The following is an 18,552-nucleotide window of genomic DNA, read 5'->3' as shown; positions in this document are numbered from 1 at the left end:
GCCCCACAAGTCAACCCATCTTGGATTCCCCTAGGTCTCTAGTTTTCACAAATGCACAGGTTTGGTAGGTTTCCCTAGGTGCTGGCTGAGCTAGAGGTCAAAATCTACAGGTAGGCACTTTGCAAAAAACACCTCTGTTTTCTGTCAAAAAATGGGATGTGTCCACGTTGTGTTTTGGGGCATGTCCTGTCGCGGGAGCTAGGCCTACCCACACAAGTGAGGTATCATTTTTATCAGGAGACATGGGGGAACTCTGGAGGGAAGGACATTTGGGGCTCCTCTCAATTTTCAGAACTTTCTGTCACAGAATGTGAGGAAAATGTGTTTTTTTAGCCAAATTTTGAGGTTTGCAAAGGGTTCTGGGTAACAGAACCTGGCCAGAGCCCCACAAGTCACCCCATCTTGGATTCCCCTAGGTACCTAGTTTTCACAAATGCACAGGTTTGGTAGGTTTCCCTAGGTGCCGGCTGAGCTAGAGGCCAAAATCTACAGGTAGGCACTTTGCAAAAAACACCTCTGTTTTCTGTCAAAAAATGGGATGTGTCCACGTTGTGTTTTGGGGCACTTCCTATCGCGGGCACTAGGCCTACCCACACAAGTGAGGTATCATTGTTATCGGGAGACTTGGGGGAACGGTGGGTGGAAGGAAATTTGTGGCTCCTCTCAGATTCCAGAACTTTCTGTCACTGAAATGTGAGGAAAATGTGTTTTGTTAGCTAAATTTTGAGGTTTGCAAAGGATTCTGGGTAGCAGAAACTGGTCAGAGCCCCACAAGTCACCCCATCTTGGATTCCCTTAGGTCTCTAGTTTTAAAAAATGCACAGGTTTGATAGGTTTCTCTAGGTGCTGGCTGAGCAAGAGGCCAAAATCTACAGGTAGGCACTTTGCAAAAAACACCTCTGTTTTCTGTCAAAAAATGGGATGTGTCCACGTTGTGTTTTGGGGCATTTCCTGTCGCGGGAGCTAGGGCTACTCACACAAGTGAGGTATCATTTTTATCGGGAGACGTGGGGGAACGCTGGAGGGAAGGAAATTTGGGGCTCCTCTCAGATTTCAGAACTTTCTGTCACAGAATGTGAGGAAAATGTGTTTTTTTAGCCAAATTTTGAGGTTTGCAAAGGATTCGGAGTAACAGAATCTGGCCAGAGCCCCACAACTCACTTCATCTTGGATTCCCTTAGGTCTCTAGTTTTCAAAAATGCACAGGTTTGGTAGGTTTCCCTAGGTGCTGGCTGAGCTAGAGGCCAAAATCTACAGGTAGGCACTTTGCAAAAAACACCTCTGTTTTCTGTCAAAAAATAGGATGTGTCCACGTTGTGTTTTGGGGCATTTCCTGTCGCGGGAGCTAGGCCTACCCACACAAGTGAGGTATCATTTTTATCGGGAGACATGGGGAACGCTGGAGGGAAGGAAATTTGGGGCTCTTCTCAGATTTCAGAACTTTATGTCACAGAATGTGAGGAAAATGTGTTTTTTTAGCCAAATTTTGAGGTTTGCAAAGGGTTCTGGGTAACAGAACCTTTCCAGAGCCCAACAAGTCACCCTATCTTGGATTCCCCTAGGTCTCTAGTTTTAAAAAATGCACAGGTTTGGTAGGTTTCCCTAGGTGCCGGCTGAGCTAGAGGCCAAAATCTACAGGTAGGCACTTTGCAAAAAACACCTCTGTTTTCTGTTTAAAAATGGGATGTGTCCACATTGTGTTTTGTGGCATTTCCTGTTGCGGGCGCTAGGCCTACCCACACAAGTGAGGAATCATTTTTATCGGGAGACTTGGTGGAACATAGAATAGCAAAACAAGTGTTATTGCCCCTTGTCTTTCTCTACATTTTTTCCTTCCAAATATAAGAGAGTGTGTAAAAAAGACGTCTATTTGAGAAATGCCCTGTAATTCACATGCTAGTATGGGCACCCAAAAATTCAGAGATGTGCAAATAACCACTGCTCCTAAACACCTTATCTTGTGCCCATTTTGGAAATACAAAGGTTTACTTGATAGCCATTTTTCACTCTTTATATTTCAGCAAATGAATTGCTGTATACCCGGCATAGAATAAAAACCCATTGCAAGGTGCAGCTCATTTATTGGCTCTGGGTACCTAGGCTTCTTGATGAACCTACAAGCCCTATATATCCCCGCAACCAGAAGAGTCCAGCAGACGTAACGGTATATTGCTTTCAAAAATCTGACATTGCAGGAAAAGTTACAGAGTAAAACGTAGAGAAAAATTGCTGTTTTTTTCACCTCAATTTCAATATATGTTTTTCCAGTTGTTATTTTCTGTAGGAAACCCTTGTAGGATCTACACAAATTACCCCTTTCTGAATTCAGAATTGTGTCTACTTTTCAGAAATGTTTAGGTTTCTGGGATCCAGCATTGGTTACATGCCCATTTCTGTCACTGACTGGAAGGAGGCTGAAAGCACAAAAAATCGTGAAAATGGGGTATGTCCCAGTAAAATGCCAAAATTGTGTTGAAAAATTGGGTTTTCTGATTCAAGTCTGCCTGTTCCTGAAAGCTGGGAAGCTGGTGATTGTAGCACTGCAAACCCTTTGTTGATGCCATTTTCAGGGAAAAAACACAAGCCTTCTTCTGCAGCCCCTTGTTTCCATTTTTTATAAAAAACAAAATTTTCACTGTATTTTGGCTAATTTCTTGGCCTCCTGCAGGGGAACCCACAAAGTCTGGGTACCTCTAGAATACCTAGGATGTTGGAAAAAAAGGGCGCAAATTTGGCGTGGATAGCTTATGCGGACAAAACGTTATGAGGGCCTAAGCGAGAACCATTCAAAATAGGCAAAAAAAGGCCTGGCACAGGAGGGGGAAAAGGCCTGGCAGCGAAGGGGTTAAAGTTCCAGTATGGCTACCACATTTAGAACCAAGGCATGGGCCATCTTGGAATGGTAAAATAATGGTACTCTATGGACAACATCATTCCATAATGGTCTCCTGATTTAGAGGAAATGTCTATGTTGGGTGCAGCACACTGCAAATGAAGTGAACAGCAAGCGAATTACGTGTTAGCACTGCCTGGAGTGCTGTAGTAACATCTTAAAGAAATATTAAAATAAACAGAATAGGAACTATAAAAGAAGATATTTGACAATTGAAGTACTGGCCAACCAGGGACACTGAAGCCTATCCATTTTCAGGTAGCTATACAAGTGATCAAAAATTGCTGTTGTTCTTAGAGCAAGAGAGCCAATGACTGATGTGGACTGAACATTACATGTTATGTGAATCCATTTTGGATGAAAGCAGAGAGTAAATGACACTTGTTGGAAATTGGGTTACTGGTTGAGGAGAGGAAACACAACTCAAGCAGGATCCATAATCTCTGTCAGGGTGAAACACAAGCAAACCCCAAATTAACCTGTTCTTAACCATATGGTAGTCTACCACAAAAGCAGTTAGGCTTAACTTACAGGCAATGTGTAAAGTATATATGCAGCACTTCAAACAGTAATAAAGTAAAAACACAACACAAGAAAAATCCCCATCCAATTTAGAAACAGTAAACATTAATCCATTCAGAACCATACATATGCAATTTAAAGATTTAAGGAAAACTAGTAACTTGAAATACAAGTACCAACTGTGGTTATCTGGTCACACCATACTGGGACAAAGTCGCAAGTTCAGGCTGACTGAGATGGAGCAAAAGGACCAAGATAGGTCCGCTAACAAGAGTACCTTAAACCCTGTTTTGTGGAGCATTGCGAGATCCTGCTTCAAGGTTGCGTTACTCAGCAGCAGTTTAGAGGAGCTACTTGGTTGTGATGCGAGATCCTGCATCATTGTCAAGAATGCACTCGATGAGGGACTTGCAATGCAAAATCATATGCTGAAAATGCATTATGCACTGGCTGATTCCAAAGAAGCTGGGAGGCTGAAATGTGGAGTTCTGTGTGGTCATCAAGAATGGTATTGATGAGGGGCTTTCAATGCAAAAGCCTGTGTGGAGGTTGTGTCATAAATTCGCAGTTCATAGGAGAGTGTGGGCTGCAATACAAGGTTCTGCATTGGGGATGCATAGGGAATGTGCTATGCCACGGCGGTTCTGAATCAGCTGCAAAGTGATGTGTCATGCTGCATCAGTTCTGCTCTCAGAGCACCTTCAGGTTCACATGCAAGGATTCAAGACTGCGGTGACACCACTTGGGAGGGGCATGACTCTGGTGGTGGGTTCAAGGGGGTGGGGCCTGTTATGTCCCTGATCAGGAGGTCAACCAATTGGTCCTTAGAGTCGATCCAGTGGTCCTGGGTTCAAGATGCTGGTTTAGTAAAAAAAATAAAGTTAAAGTTAAAGAAATTTGTAAAGCGTACTTATGCCCAAAGGCATCTATGCAATAGCATCTGTTATGAAAGCAGCTATGGATCTAACCTGATAAAGGGCATGAAAGCTACTCCTCTCTTCTCTACTTTTGAAGTAATCAGGACCCGCATTATGAAGGGTTTTATGGGCTAGAGAGAGGGCTTGAAACAAACACACTTGAGGACTGGAAGCCAATGTAGGTTGTAAATGGATTGGGAGACTGAATTATGTTTGGGAATTTTCATGAGGAGGCAGGCTGCCGAGTTCTGAAGAACTTGTAGTTTGTTCTGCAACAACAGTTGTTAAATGCCCAGATAAACAGCAGTGCAGTAGTCAATCCTAGAGATAACTAGAGCGACAATCTCTGTCTTTTGAAGCTCAAGTGGGATAAAGGTGAAGATATTTCTTAACATCCTTAAGAGAAAAGGACAAGAAGATTTGACATGACTGATTTGGTAGGAAAAGGTTAACTTTCCGTCGAAGAGAACACCCAAGTTCTCAGCTTTTTCTACAGACGAGGGAAGTGGGCCTAGATCTTGAGGTCACCTGGTGGAGGTCCAGAAAGAAGTGGCATTTCCAAACAAAAGAACCTAGGTCTTATCAGCATTTAATTTAAGGCAATTTTTTTTTATCCAGCAACAGTCTGTATCATGCAGTTGTTGAACCGTTTGGCTACCTCATTGTAGTCTGACAAGATTGAAACTACAATGTCTGTGTAATTGGCATAGGAGATTATAGAAAAACCACAGGATCGAATCAAGTTTGCCAAGTGTGTAACATGTATGTTACATAGTGTGGGACTGAAGGATGATCCCTGAGGGACCTCAAAGGGAAGTGAAAATGGTTTGGAAGTACAATCCCCCTGAGACACCATTTGTTTTCTGTTGGCAAGAGATGAGTTTAAGAAAGTTAAGGCCAAGTCTTAGATATCACTCTCTCTAGCTGATCGATAAGTAATGAGTGGTTGGCGATATTGAATGCGGCCAATAAGTCCAGAAAGATCATAGCTGCCTTACCACCATTATAGACTATGGTCCTCGTTTCTTCTGTTGCTGCAAACAAGGCTGATTCAGTGTAATCATTAGATCTAAAACCATACTGGGAGCTATCAAACAGATGGTTCACTTAAAGAAAAGTTCAGTATTCATGGCTTTCTCAAGAATCTTGGCCGGCAAGGGAAGGCAGGATATAGGACAAAAGGTCTTCACATCTTAGGTGGTCAAAGCATTTTTTTTTGCAGGGATAGTACTGAGGCCTTTTTCGAGACTGAAGGGAAATGTCCAGAGGTCATTATTCTGTGTAGAAATTCGGTGAGGTGATCCACCACAGTTCTTGTGACACAGTGGAGAATATTCGAGGGGACACGGTCCGTAGAGGCTCATGATTCAGTGTATTCGGTAAGGTGAACAACCTTTTCTACTGTGAAGGAAGTAAAGACATTAAGAAAGTTAGTTGTGTCACCTAGGCTTTCTTTGGTTGGGTCATCAGACTAAGGGGCGTATTTATGCTCTATTTGCACCGGATTTGCATCATTTATTTAATGCCTGGGTCAGGGCAGGCGTTAGGGGACCTGTGGGTCATTTTCCATGGTCAGAGACCATGGAAAGAGCCCACAGGTGCCCTTGCCTGCACCCAGGGATGCCCCCACCCACCCACACCCACACCTGGAGGACACCTAGGGATGGGGGAACCCATCCCAGATAAGTCTAGGTAAGTATTTTTGGCTTTTGTTTAAAAGTGCCATGGGGGGACCTAACTTGGGTTCCCCTACATGGCACTGTGCCCAATCGCCATGCCCAGGGGACATTAGTCCCCTGGGCATGACCATTGGGCTGGGTGGCATGACTCCTGTCTTTATTAAGACAGGAGTCATGTCCATGGGGGTTGTGCATCAAAACAATGACGCTAGTCAGGTTAGAGTCAATTTTTTTGACTCTAACCTGACTAGCACCATTCTTTCACGCACAACCTCCAGGTATACCTAAGCCTCCCCTACCCGGTTAGCGTCATTTATTTTTACATTTACCGGGCCTTAGTGCCAGCTTGTGCCATTCCTTAAATATGGCGCCCGGCTGGTGTCCTGGAATAACGCTAGCCGGCGCTATACTTTTTTACGCAAACCTGCCCTAACTCAGAATATCAAAAAGAATAAATCTGGGCCTTAGTATTTTAATAGGAAGTAAATTTGCTGAGGATTAAAATTACCTCCAGTTGAAAGAAATCAACTAACTTGTCAAAAAAGGTTTGATCAGTGGCAATAGTGTTCTTGTAATAAAGGCCAAGGTGTCAACTGTTTTAAATAGCTCTTTAGAAGAGTTTTTCGCAGTGGTGGCATTTTTCGGTAAAATAGTTGGATTTTTCTGCTATGATCATGGTCTTATAGTCTTCGATTCATTTTTTTATTATTATTTTTTTTTCCTCAAGGCTGCAGTTTTTTCTCCGTTTTTATTCTTGACATTTACATTTTTGTTTTAAGGTCTTCAGATGTTGTGAGTACCAAGGAGTGGATGGCTTCCTTCTGAAGTTTCTAAGAGTCTTCAGAGGGGCTAGATGGGTGACTACTGAGTCAATTCAATCAGTAAAGTTATTGGTAGCTGAGTGTACTTCATTTCCAGGTAGAGTTTGAGAACCCAAGAGAGCTTAAGTCAGGATTGCTGGTTAAGACTTCATCAAGGGTATGAATAGCACAGCGAGATCTTGTAAATTATACTGTGCCATTTTTTCAGGCCTCCCAGCAATGGAACACCCCCTTGCATACATTATGCCTGGCGCAGGCATAATGTGGTGCAAGGGGTTACAAAGTGGCGCAATGGGTTACAAGGTGGCGCAATGTAAGCATTGTGCCACTTTGTAAATATGGCACATCAGAAATGCCTACCTAACACCATATTAGTGTAAAATAAATGCCGTTAATGTGGTGCAAAGAGGCATAAGGTGCTTGTAAATATGCCCCTATCTTTTTTAACAGGGTTTACCAAGCATTCTCACAGAGCAAATCTTCTACACCCATGGTTTGCCACAGGCTTAAAGAACACCCAAGCACTTGCCTACTAATGTAGTCTGTGAGATTCCATGAATGCTTTAATTCAGAGTAATAACAATATACCGTTAAATGTCTATTTACTTTAACATATGCTTTTCACAATCAATATGCCAGGCCTACCACTTTTATCATAACCTTTCATAATAAACATTCAGGCCCATAGATATCATTAGCATATCACCAAAACCAACTCAAGCCTTCTGTCCTGAGCGTAAACTTCGCACAAAGCAATCATGCACTATAAAGTCATAAAAGGACAAATGTATACAAAATTAGTGGTCATAGCAAAATACTATCTCTCCAAATAGATTTTATCAAGGTTCATTCTAGTTCATATCTTCTAACCCGTGGTTGTTTGGGTAAATCCCAACACCAACTCCCTTGCGTACTATGGCAGTCATTGAAATTCCATGTAACACTATACCTACAAACAGGCTTTAGCAGTGATAAACAATCCATCCTTAAAAGGCTGTTGTCTTTAACACATGTTACTTCACAATAAGTAGGTCAGGTCTACTGGCTTTTTTTTAACATTTCATAATAAATAGATCAAACCTCTGAAATGTGACATGACTTTTTGCAATGAATTTTCCCAATGAACAGATGAAGCCTTTACCCTGTACTATGTGATTTGCACTAGGGGTGGGTGAGACTTGCATTACATAAAAACTCTGTGAGATTCTGCGGAGTCCTACCAACATGGGGAAATAGGCATGTCACACTGCTTGTGCTGTGATTTAGTGCCGGGAGACTGTGTGAAACAGACTCCCTGCGCTAAATCACAGCACAGGCAGTGCGACGTGCCTATTGCCTATAACTGCAACAACAGCAAGGTGATAGATGGAATCCTTAAATGAATCTCACCCACTGGCAACAACTCATGACCACATTCCTGTCCATCATTTTTTGGCCACCATACCATCCTCAACTAAGGCCCTCCTTCTGTGAATCAGTACTGGCTCTGCTCCTCATAGAAACAGTCAGTCCTGATCTGACAGGCAAGACCCCTCCGGAAGGGATTACAAGCAACCCCAGATCGGTTTCAACCTACTTAAGTCTCTTCAGTGAGATATAATTTGAGTCCTATGGAACAGTGAGCATGGTAAGCATGTCTGGGGACATTCCTCACACTTATCGAGTAAACAGTAACAATAAAAAGGTAATGAATGGAATGCTTGAATTAATCTCAGCCACTGGAAATCACTTGGCCGCATTTCTGTCTATCATTTTCCACTTACCCTGCTACTCTAGACAAAAGCCTGCACCCCTGCTCCTTAAGGGAAAAGTCCTATGTGGGTCCCATGGGCATTTTCTTGCTTAACCATTCTGTGCCTTTTCTGTCTGTGGAACACACATCTGGGTCAGGATGACAGCTGGGTTGTTTGTGTATTCACTCTAGACAGTCACACAAAGGAAGCTGGGGTGCACTCTGCATACCCTGATGGCCCATCACCAGGCTGATGGGTCTTCCTGAGCTAGAAGGGTGGGAAGAACTGACACTTGCACCTGAATAAGGCTGTGCCTAACCTCACACAAAGCAGTCTCCGACCACCTGAAGTGTGTCTGGGGCCAGGGCAGGGAAAGGCAGGATCTTGTGCACTACAAAGACTTCTCTTTGAAGTTTGCCAACTTCAAAGATACAAACGGGTATATGTACTGGATCTCTGATACCACAAAGTTAGAACACGTCTGGACTGAGGACATTCTGCCAAGAAGAAGAGCTGAATGCTACAGGAGAGACTGTCACTCTGTCAGTTGCTTTGTTGTGCTGGCCTGCTGCTTGCTGCTTTTGTCCTGGGAGTGAAATGACTGGACTTTGCTTTCTGCATCCTGCTTTCCAAGATTCTCCAAGGGCTTCAGTTGAGCATGCCTCCTGTTAAGATGCCTCAGGGACATCAAATACTTCAACTGGTAGCACCTGGGCTCCTCTAATGAGAGCCCTGCCCTGCTAAGTGGTGCCAAAACCAGTTTGGGGCTTTGAAGGAGGTTTTTGGTGTTACAAGAAGAAAATCCATGCATCGACTCACTGAGTGAATCTGAACTGACGCATTGCTCTAAGGATTCGATGCATTGCGGCTTGACTTCTGACGCATCACTGATGCATCATCACTGGGTACCATTTTCTTCATCGACACCTCACAGAAGTAAGGAACCGATGCTTTGCTCCGCAAAAGACGCATCACCTCCCCTGTGGCAATAAGGAACTGACTCATCACCTCCCCTGTCTAGCAGTAAGGAACCAACGTATATCTGGCTTTACAATGCATCACCTTGCCTGCGGCCTGTATTGTCTTTTTTTTTTACGCATTTCAGGTACTTTGCCTAAGTAACACACTTAATTTCAAAGAAGTACAATTACATTTAATCTTTTAAAAGTTATATCTTTGCTTGTGTAGGTTGGATTTTTCTCATTTTGGTCTTGTTTTAATCAGATAAATATTGGCTATTCTTCTAAACTGGTGTGGAGTATGTTTGTGGTGTTTTCACTGTGTTACTTTGTGTGGGTACAAATACTTTAGGCATTGCCTCTGAAATTAGTCTGACTGCACTTGCCAAGCCCCCAAGGAGGTGAGCAGGGATTATGTTATCTGTGTGACTCCCTTGCCCTGACTAGAGTGAGGGTCCCTAGTTGGACAGGGTGCAAACCACTGCCAACTAGAGACTCCATTTCTAACAGTGTGTATGAAAATGAAAGTACAATAATGGGTGTGTCTGTAGTTTGTATGTGTAACTGTGTGTATCTGTCGATGTGTTGTTTATACGAATGCATTTGTGCCTTTATGATTGTATTTTTAGTTTACATGTGTGTAGTACCCTGTGTTTGTGTGTGTGTGTCTGTCTGTATTTGTGCGTGGGTGTGCGTGTTTGTGTGTGTGTACACCTGTGTTGGCCTTCTGCTTCTAGAATATTTAACGCTCATGAATATTCTGCAATAGTTATAAGGGAACACCATCATTCTTTCGTCAGGCCAGAAAGTGAGAAGAGAGGACATGTTTGTCCTCAGACATTCACAACAGATTTAGTTAGTATTGCAAAAGTCATTCGAAGGTCTTTACTCTTTCATTACATTTTTCAAATCGTTTGGATATTTACAGAAGTAAAGCATCAATTGAGACACTTAATTTCTGTTATATATGCATTTCAGCCTAAAAAGAGAACAGTAGACCAGTTAGTATCAAATGTCTACCCAAGAGAAGTTCAGTTCAATTGGTTGATTAGTAAGTTCTTTGTTGGGGAGCTTCACCACTAGAAGTTAACCCGGGTCCTGCTTATGAACTCTATGTACATTGAAAAGAGTTGGACTTGTTAGTTTCTGACAAACATGCACGTGCCAACTGCATCCCACTAGAAAAGGAAATAAATGAGCTGATACAACAACACCTTTATCCAATAACCATTGTAAAATATAAGGAGTATAAATAGCTGCTGGTGGGACGAGAGACAAATGGAGAGAGGTAGTGGGGAGACAAATGCATGAAATCGAGGGCAAACAGTCTGGGGTTGGGTGGGAGAGAGAAAGGGGAGAGAGAAAGATTACAGAGATTGACAGAAACAGAGAGAGGACATTGAAGAGGGGTGAGAGAGAAGACAGACTTAACGAAAGAAAGACCCAGAGAGAAGAGAGGAACAGACAGCAAGAGAGAGAAGGAAAGAGAGGTTAAGAGAATGTGTGAAAGAGAGACGGACAATCAGGTAGCGAGACAGAGAGAGATTGGTGGACAGAGAGATGAGAAAAAGTAAGTGCTATAAAAAGTGACACTAAAGATCTGTGTCAAGGAGCACATATCAAATGCAGGTGCCATTGTTTGGTAGCTTTAGAACATATGGTGTCCTGGGCATTAAATTACTAAATACAATAGCAAATTATTACAAGGGTAATTGTCAAGCTACCTATGACAGCTCAAGGGATTAAAACACTTGCCATGCTCTTTATGAAAAACTAAACAATGTTAGACTCTAAAACATTCTCCGATGCAAGTTGAGCTGGAGGATGTGACCAGTATAAAAAGATATGGAAAGCAAGGCATGCACGAGCTGTGGTCTCAAGGGCTCCACTTTTCCCGTGTGAGTTGGTGCGTGTCACTCAGGAGTAAGTCTAACATCACTGTTGTTGGGGCTGTGCCAGGCTAGCACTGTCCACCCCTATCCACCCCTCCTCGAACGGATCTATGCTGGGGTATTACATGGAACCTTACTTTCTCTGGCCAGGTCCATAGCATGACATGGGCAATTGCTGTAATATTACTGCTGTAATAATATAACATGTTCCGGCTTAGTGGAAGTTCCAGTCTGTGCCATCTGGGAAAAGTAAGGTTGTCAGTAGCAGGGTGCAGACTTGACAATGAAGATGGTGGGAAGGTAGAAGGAAGGAGATGGGTAACGACCTCTTGGGCTATTGTTGTGATTCAAGAGATTTCCGGTGGTGGAAGCCGCCCGTCTGGCGGGAACCGCCAGAAGACCGTACCGCCGTCAAAAGACCGCGGCGGTCATTCTGACTTTCCCGCTGGGCTGGCGGGCGACCGCCAAAAGGCCACCCGCCCGCCCAGCGGGAAAGCACCAGCAACGATGAAGCCGGCTCCGAATGGAGCCGGCGGAGTTGCTGGTGTGCGACGGGTGCAGTTGCACCTGTCGCGATTTTCAGTGTCTGCCAAACAGACACTGAAAATCTTAATGGGGTCCTGTTAGGGGGCCCCTGCAGTGCCCATGCCAGTGGCATGGGCACTGCAGGGGCCCCCAGGGGCCCCACAACACCCGTTCCCGCCATCCTGTTTCTGGTGGTGAAAACCGCCAGAAACAGGATGGCGGGAAGGGGGTCGGAATCCCCATGGCGGCGCTGCTTGCAGCACCGCCGTGGAGGATTCCCTGGGCCAGCGGGAAACCGGCGGGAAACCGCCGGTTTCCTTTTTCTGACCGCGGCTTTACCGCCGCAGTCAGAATGGCCCCAGAAGCACCGCCAGCCTGTTGGCGGTGCTTCCGCGGTCGTTGGCCCTGGCGGTCCATGACCGCCAGGGTCAGAATGACCCCCATAGTCTTTAATAATGGCAGACACATTAGTCTCACAAGAGAACTTAAGGTACTACAGTGGCCATCTTGATTGTGCTTTTTCATACATGAAATAGGCAATATGGTGGTATCTGCTGTTTGACCACTATAACATACATATATGAAAACAAAGCCTCATTATTTGAGAACGGTGATGCTTGTTCAAACCTCGCTGCCACTGCACTGATTGCTTCGCTGGAAATGCGTGTGTGCTGGTGGCAGCTGGAAGGACTCAGTCACCTAAGGTTCAGGCACATTCCTCATGCACACAATGACACTAAGCAAGTTAAATGCCAATAATCACACTGCTTGATGCTCCAAACACTGAATTACTGCCTTGTGGGCTGCTCTAAAATGTGAATGACACTGGCAACAACATCAATGGTTAAAGGAGATTGACCCATTTCTCCGCACTATGGGACTGATTTACTAAAAAATACCATAACGCAGCACAGCAACCAGACTCATGCTAGATGGAGACAGAAGTGCACAGTAGTTCAAAGTAGCCACAGCCCTATTTGCGTTACTTAAAGAGCTACTCTCCAGCACAACAAAAAGTTTTGCCCTGGAAATAATACTTTATCAAACCTTTGTGCTAAATTGTGGTACTATGCATGACTTTGTAACTGGTGAGAAGCCTTGATAAATATGACTCTTACGGGCATATTTACAAGCCCCTTGCGCCGCCTTAGTGCCAACGTAGTGGCATTCTTATGACGCTAAGACGGCCTTAAAGTGACCATTTCAAAAGCCATATTCACAAGTGGTGCAATTCATGCTTCCGCCACTTTGTCACCCCTTGCACCACATTATGCCTGCACCAGGCTTAATATACGCAAGAGGGGCGTTCCCCCTTTAGGAGGCCCAGAAAAATGACACAGTGAAATTTACGAGATTTCACTGCACCATTTTTCCCATCATTTCTAACGCCTTCTCAAGGCAGGCTTCAAAGTGACGCTCCCATTGTTTCCAATGGGCCTCCCTATGCATTTCTGGACTAGTGCCATAACTTTTGGCACTAGTTGACCAATGTGCCACAATGGGGTAAAAAATGTTGATGCTATTGTGCTAGCGTGCGCCATGCTGTGCTGTACTGTAAATGCAACACTACCATGGTAATGTTAGGGGGGGCAAGAAAAGTGGAGTATCATAGCTGATGCACCACTTTCTTGTAATATGCCCCTTAGCGTGCTAACTGTGGGCTGAATCAGAATGTGAAAATCACTTAAACAAAAGCATTGACGGAAGAGGACTGAGTTAAAATCTATGTACATATTTGCATTATTACCACTATTTTATGTATTATTATTGTTAGTACTTACAAAAGGCTGGCTTAAAGATCAAGGTGTCTATCAACTGGAACATTTTATATCCACTATGCTACTCCAGGCAATCTAGACATATGCATGACAGTCGTGGCCCTGCTCCAAAAGGAGCAGTTCAACTTGAACTGAGAGGCCAAGTTCCTTATAAGGAAGGACACAAGCAACTCTAGACTGAATTCAGCCTCATTTCACCTCATCAATGAGGTGCAGTGCAGCATGAGTCCCGTGGCACAGCGAGCATAAGACCCATGTCTGGTAAACATTGGACTTCGAACATTTTACTAAACTATCAAGTTGATGGGTTGAAGTCTTGAAATGTTTGTGTGGAGTGACAAAGTGAGCAAAAAATCAATGCACTCGAATATGGCCTAGTAATTGCCAGTGGAATTTTGTTTGCAAGCATGACACTGATCACCTTTACGTTCTAATCAGTCTTGTGACATCATAAGGTAATGAAAGGATCAGTGATGAATCTGTTAGTGAATCAGCCCTATGAATAAAGAAGTTTGAAAGTTGTTTAGCTATACCTAATCTTTAACCTGCAATTATTGTAATAGGGTACCCAACTAAACTGCTGTAACCCATCACATCTTTAGTGGTATATGTTAAATCAAAATATCATCAACACACCAGATTGTTTTGAAAAAAAAGAAATTTGTGATCTAATGAGACATGTGAAAAATCATCGGTTCCTTCTAGGTCCACCAATATGATGATAAACCCCTCCTGCTATCTAATTAGAATCGTGTAAACTACGCAAACTACTCACCCGTTTGCTTTTCTTGTATCCATTCAGACTGTATTTCTGTGTGTCTGTGTATCACATCATTTTGCTAAGAGTGGGGGTCTGATTTTCAAAGGGCCTCTTTCAAGATCAGTTTCCTTGTACATTTCAGAAGTAAAAGCTAAATAAAGGACACATCGCTCCCTACTTGTCAGTAAAGCTCGTGAGTGTAATTCACAAATTTCCAGTCTCACTTAGCATTATCTTTGTGTTAAAAGGGCATTTGCCATGCACTTCGCCGTACATAAGAGCATTTTGCATTAATACATTTTGTTATGTTTTACATTGATTTCTTTCTATTTGAGATCGGGTTTTGGATTCATTTTATATGAAGGAATGTTCTTCCTGTATAAAGTATTCATTGAGATAAAGTGTGAAGTTTTGGAAAGCATCATGCTGGAGAGGAAAGCTTACGTTTATTGTAATACATGCATAAGATAGTTTGAACTTCTTTATCATTGCTCATGAACTACATATGGGCCTTAGGTTTTACACTAATGCATTCTGCTTGACTTCCCAGGATAGGCCTATCTGACTACGTGCAAACTGGTTCATGTTTGGACAATATGTTTAAGGGCTCGTTTACAAACATAATAAAAAGGTATTGCAAACTACGAAGATCTAAGTTTAGGAGGTCCACGTTTTCAAAACGGTACTGCCACCTTTTGCATTTTTAAACACTGTTTAGCAATTTACGGATTGTATGACTACTATTAAAGATTAATTATTGGATGGAGAGTTTTTACTTAAAATGAAAGCAAGCTTTAGTGCGCATTTGAAGTGCATTTCAAATTGTTTCCTCAAGGGTGCAAAATGAGGATTTGGGAGGCACAATACAAATGTGGCAAAGAATCATAATTCAGTTAACAAATAGTATTATATGATCTTATTGATATCTTGATATAAGTGGTAGTGCTAATAAAATGGAATAATGCATTGCCTGCTGAGTACATCACTCAGACGCAGAAGTTCTGTGACATGAAGTACTTTATAAATAAAAGATATTATTAGTGTAACAAATTAGTAGAGGAAAATAATAATGAGGTTAGCACTGTGGAACAGAATGTCTTGCTGTATGGAATGTGGTGCAGTGGGAGACCAGAGTATGACTGAAAATATACAAGCACTGCCCCACAGATATTTCATTGTGATGTAAAGTAAAGATATATTAAATAAATTAACAACAGAGGTTACTTGCTTCGATTTTACAGTCATTTATTGTTGTTACTAGGGTTATATTTAATGACATATTAACATAATGTTTTAATAAACCTTACCAGATTACCTCAATCCTCTTTGGTGTGATATACATTTTTAAAAACCGGTTATAACGCTAAGAGCCCTGTTTATGTAAAGAGTTACAGAATAAGTTAAAACCGGTACTTTGGGATCTCTCACCCTCTAAGATTTCTTATATCGAACATGTCTGCATTTTCAGAGCGGCGTATACATATACATATACATTTTTAGACAATCGCCATTTTTCAAGTCCTGTCACTAGATAGGTACAAATTAATGTTTTCCACAAATGCACGTCCAGTTTGAATTTATACCAGCGTCTTACACTTAAAAATTAGTCACAAAGCAACAATATTGTGTGCACTTTTCATTATCTTAGACACCCCAGACATTTTCTGCATTAAAAGAAGGTCAAATGCAACCCATGTCAGGCATGCACAAAAGCTGCTTTGAAACACAAGCACAACTCTGTTGGGAAATACATATCAACAGAAGGCTCCTTTGTGTGTCGGGTCCCTCTGTTAGCAGAGGAAAAGGGCACCTTAATGAACTCCTAAATCTAAAGGTGTATGGAAGTGCCAGCAAGGAATAGCTGCTTATCAACACCAACGTAGTTCACTTAAAGAATGCCTCTAAGCACTATCCAAGGACAGACACAAACCCAAAAAGTAATCAAATCTGTCTGATGAATTGTGATGAGAGCATCGACCGAAGAAGATTTGACCTTCAAAACCTCTTCTTGAAGTTTGCAGATTTGTTGGTAAACATTGGAGAACTTTATCAATGTCACTTGCCCGCACCAGCGTTTCTGCTCCACCAGTCTACTTGCATTACGCCATGTAATGGAAATCCCTTCTAAGTCACCCCCTTTGTATCTTTTTTTACTCTAGATAAATGATAAGGGTTTAAGGTTTCAAATCTCACGTTTCCGATCAGGGGTTTTAAGCAGGTACTAACAACATCCCTTTGTGTAACAAAATTGGCAAATCTTTATTTCAGACACAATTCATAGGACACGAGAACTTACATAATTGCGCGTAGCTTCGGCTTGTAAGATGAATGTCGGCGAGTCTGGATCTGCTAGGTCACTCGTGTAGGTCTGATTAGAAATGTCTACACTTCCACCCACATAAAAGACCGTCAGTACTGGAGCTATTAAGAAAAGATCACATTTTGCCAAGAAAAATCAACTACTGCCAAGTTTTGCCTGCACTTGCAGCAGAAAAAAGCAAAGCCAACAAAAAAATATTCAATGCAATTTGATATGATAAGGCATTCTGTACATGCTTCAAGGACTGAGGCCAGCGTAAAAGAATTCAAGATAACAAAACACTTACTGTCCCAAGGAATACATACTGCAGCATCGTGATAACAATGCATGGCAACAATGCCAAACTCTTGTCTGAAATTATAATAACTTCTAGGGTACCAATCAAATGAGTCAAACTTGCCTAAACTTTCAATTTTTTAATTCATTCCAGCATATGAAATGGAACAATGAATTCTCCATCATCTTATTTTTAATATACACTGGTACGCTCGTGTCTATTTCTATCTATGTATAACAAATAAGCAAATTCACATATAAGCAAGCAAAAGTATCCTATGGCGGTAAAGCACAAAGGAAGGAATATTCCCTTGCTTAGGACAAGAGCATCAAGGTTTAATGTAAGCACGCTCACGTTTTAAAAATCAGTGTAAATGCATTACAATAAGATTAAATAAAAAATACCACGGATAAATTAAACTTACATGAACAGTAGTACAGGACCAATATAATTATAATAGCTGCCAAGGAAATTATTGGAAATACCCTGACAAGTTCTCTTTTCAACGACAGTAAACTCCTCACTTTCAGAAAGGCAAGCTGGAGGTTTTGCTGCTCTTCTTTTCGATTCTCAACATTGTTGAATGTCAGGCTCTAAGGAAAGAACATTGTCTTACACATCCAAAAATAGGTTGATGCAAATTAAGTGAAAATCTTTCTATACAGAGGGAATAACATTTTGAACACCTAACTTTAACTTTCAGGAAGACTGTCTTTGTACGTTAGCTAAACTTCGCACACGTCAATGTATAGTCTATTAAATAGCAACGCAAAATGAGACATTTACATGTCAAAACCGTACATAAAGAAACAATCAGTTAATTGTTTAGAAAACTAAAGGCTTTCTTACCTGGTCAGACATAGGTTCTGGGTCACCAACAATAGGAATGCTATAGATAACAGAAATCCTTTCCTTAGAAAAAGATAGCATCCCTTTGCTTCCCCGAACCGTCTGTGAACAGGAGGACATAAAACACAAATCTAACAGTAGACTAAACTACAGTGGCTTTTTAAAAATCTCCGTTTTAAAAGGGTTTGTTCATGTTTTCTGGTGTCTCCCCATTTCTTCTCCACTGTGCAGGCTGACATTGCCGAGCCTGCCCATCTAGCGTGTCTGCATCCAAAGTAGGCTGGGAGAAAAGAATCCAGAGAGTAACTCTTTGTGTGCCAAGCAAGAGCAAGGCTGTGTGTTGCAGTGTGTTCAGAGGAAAAACGGCACTGTAGTGTAGCACTAATAAAAAAGAAGGTAATTACTAGCATTGTTAATATTAAACAATGACTCTTAAAGTTATATATGTTTGATTACTGGAGCCTAAAATAATTGAAAATCAAACAGCCGAGCTAAAAAAAGCACAATTCAATGGAAAGGGGAAATATTTAAATTCCCAAGTTGAATGTACACAAAAGAAACAGGGTAATTGCTAAATTAAGGGCTGGATGTGTTGGAGTGTAGCTTTATAATAAAAAATGAACATGA

The 18,552-nt window shown here is 42.0% G+C and overlaps 1 protein-coding gene across 1 annotated transcript in view; it reads right to left on the bottom strand.

Annotated features, from left to right (window-relative positions):
- LOC138249086 (suppressor of tumorigenicity 14 protein homolog) overlaps positions 1–18,193 on the bottom strand; it is a 605,612-nt gene extending 587,419 nt beyond the window's left edge. Inside the window, exons 1-3 of the mRNA XM_069203127.1 lie at positions 17,926–18,193; positions 17,501–17,669; positions 16,776–16,900 (exon numbers count right to left, since the gene is read on the bottom strand). Of these exons, the coding sequence (XP_069059228.1) occupies positions 16,776–16,900; positions 17,501–17,669; positions 17,926–18,045 (414 nt within the window). The 5' untranslated portion in view covers positions 18,046–18,193. The remainder of the gene's footprint in view (positions 1–16,775; positions 16,901–17,500; positions 17,670–17,925) is intronic.
- Between the last annotated feature and the right edge of the window lie 359 nt (positions 18,194–18,552).

The sequence above is a fragment of the Pleurodeles waltl genome, chromosome 8 (genome assembly GCF_031143425.1).
Source record: "Pleurodeles waltl isolate 20211129_DDA chromosome 8, aPleWal1.hap1.20221129, whole genome shotgun sequence".
Taxonomy (NCBI): domain Eukaryota; kingdom Metazoa; phylum Chordata; class Amphibia; order Caudata; family Salamandridae; genus Pleurodeles; species Pleurodeles waltl.
This window is presented reverse-complemented; position numbering and strand designations above follow the sequence as displayed.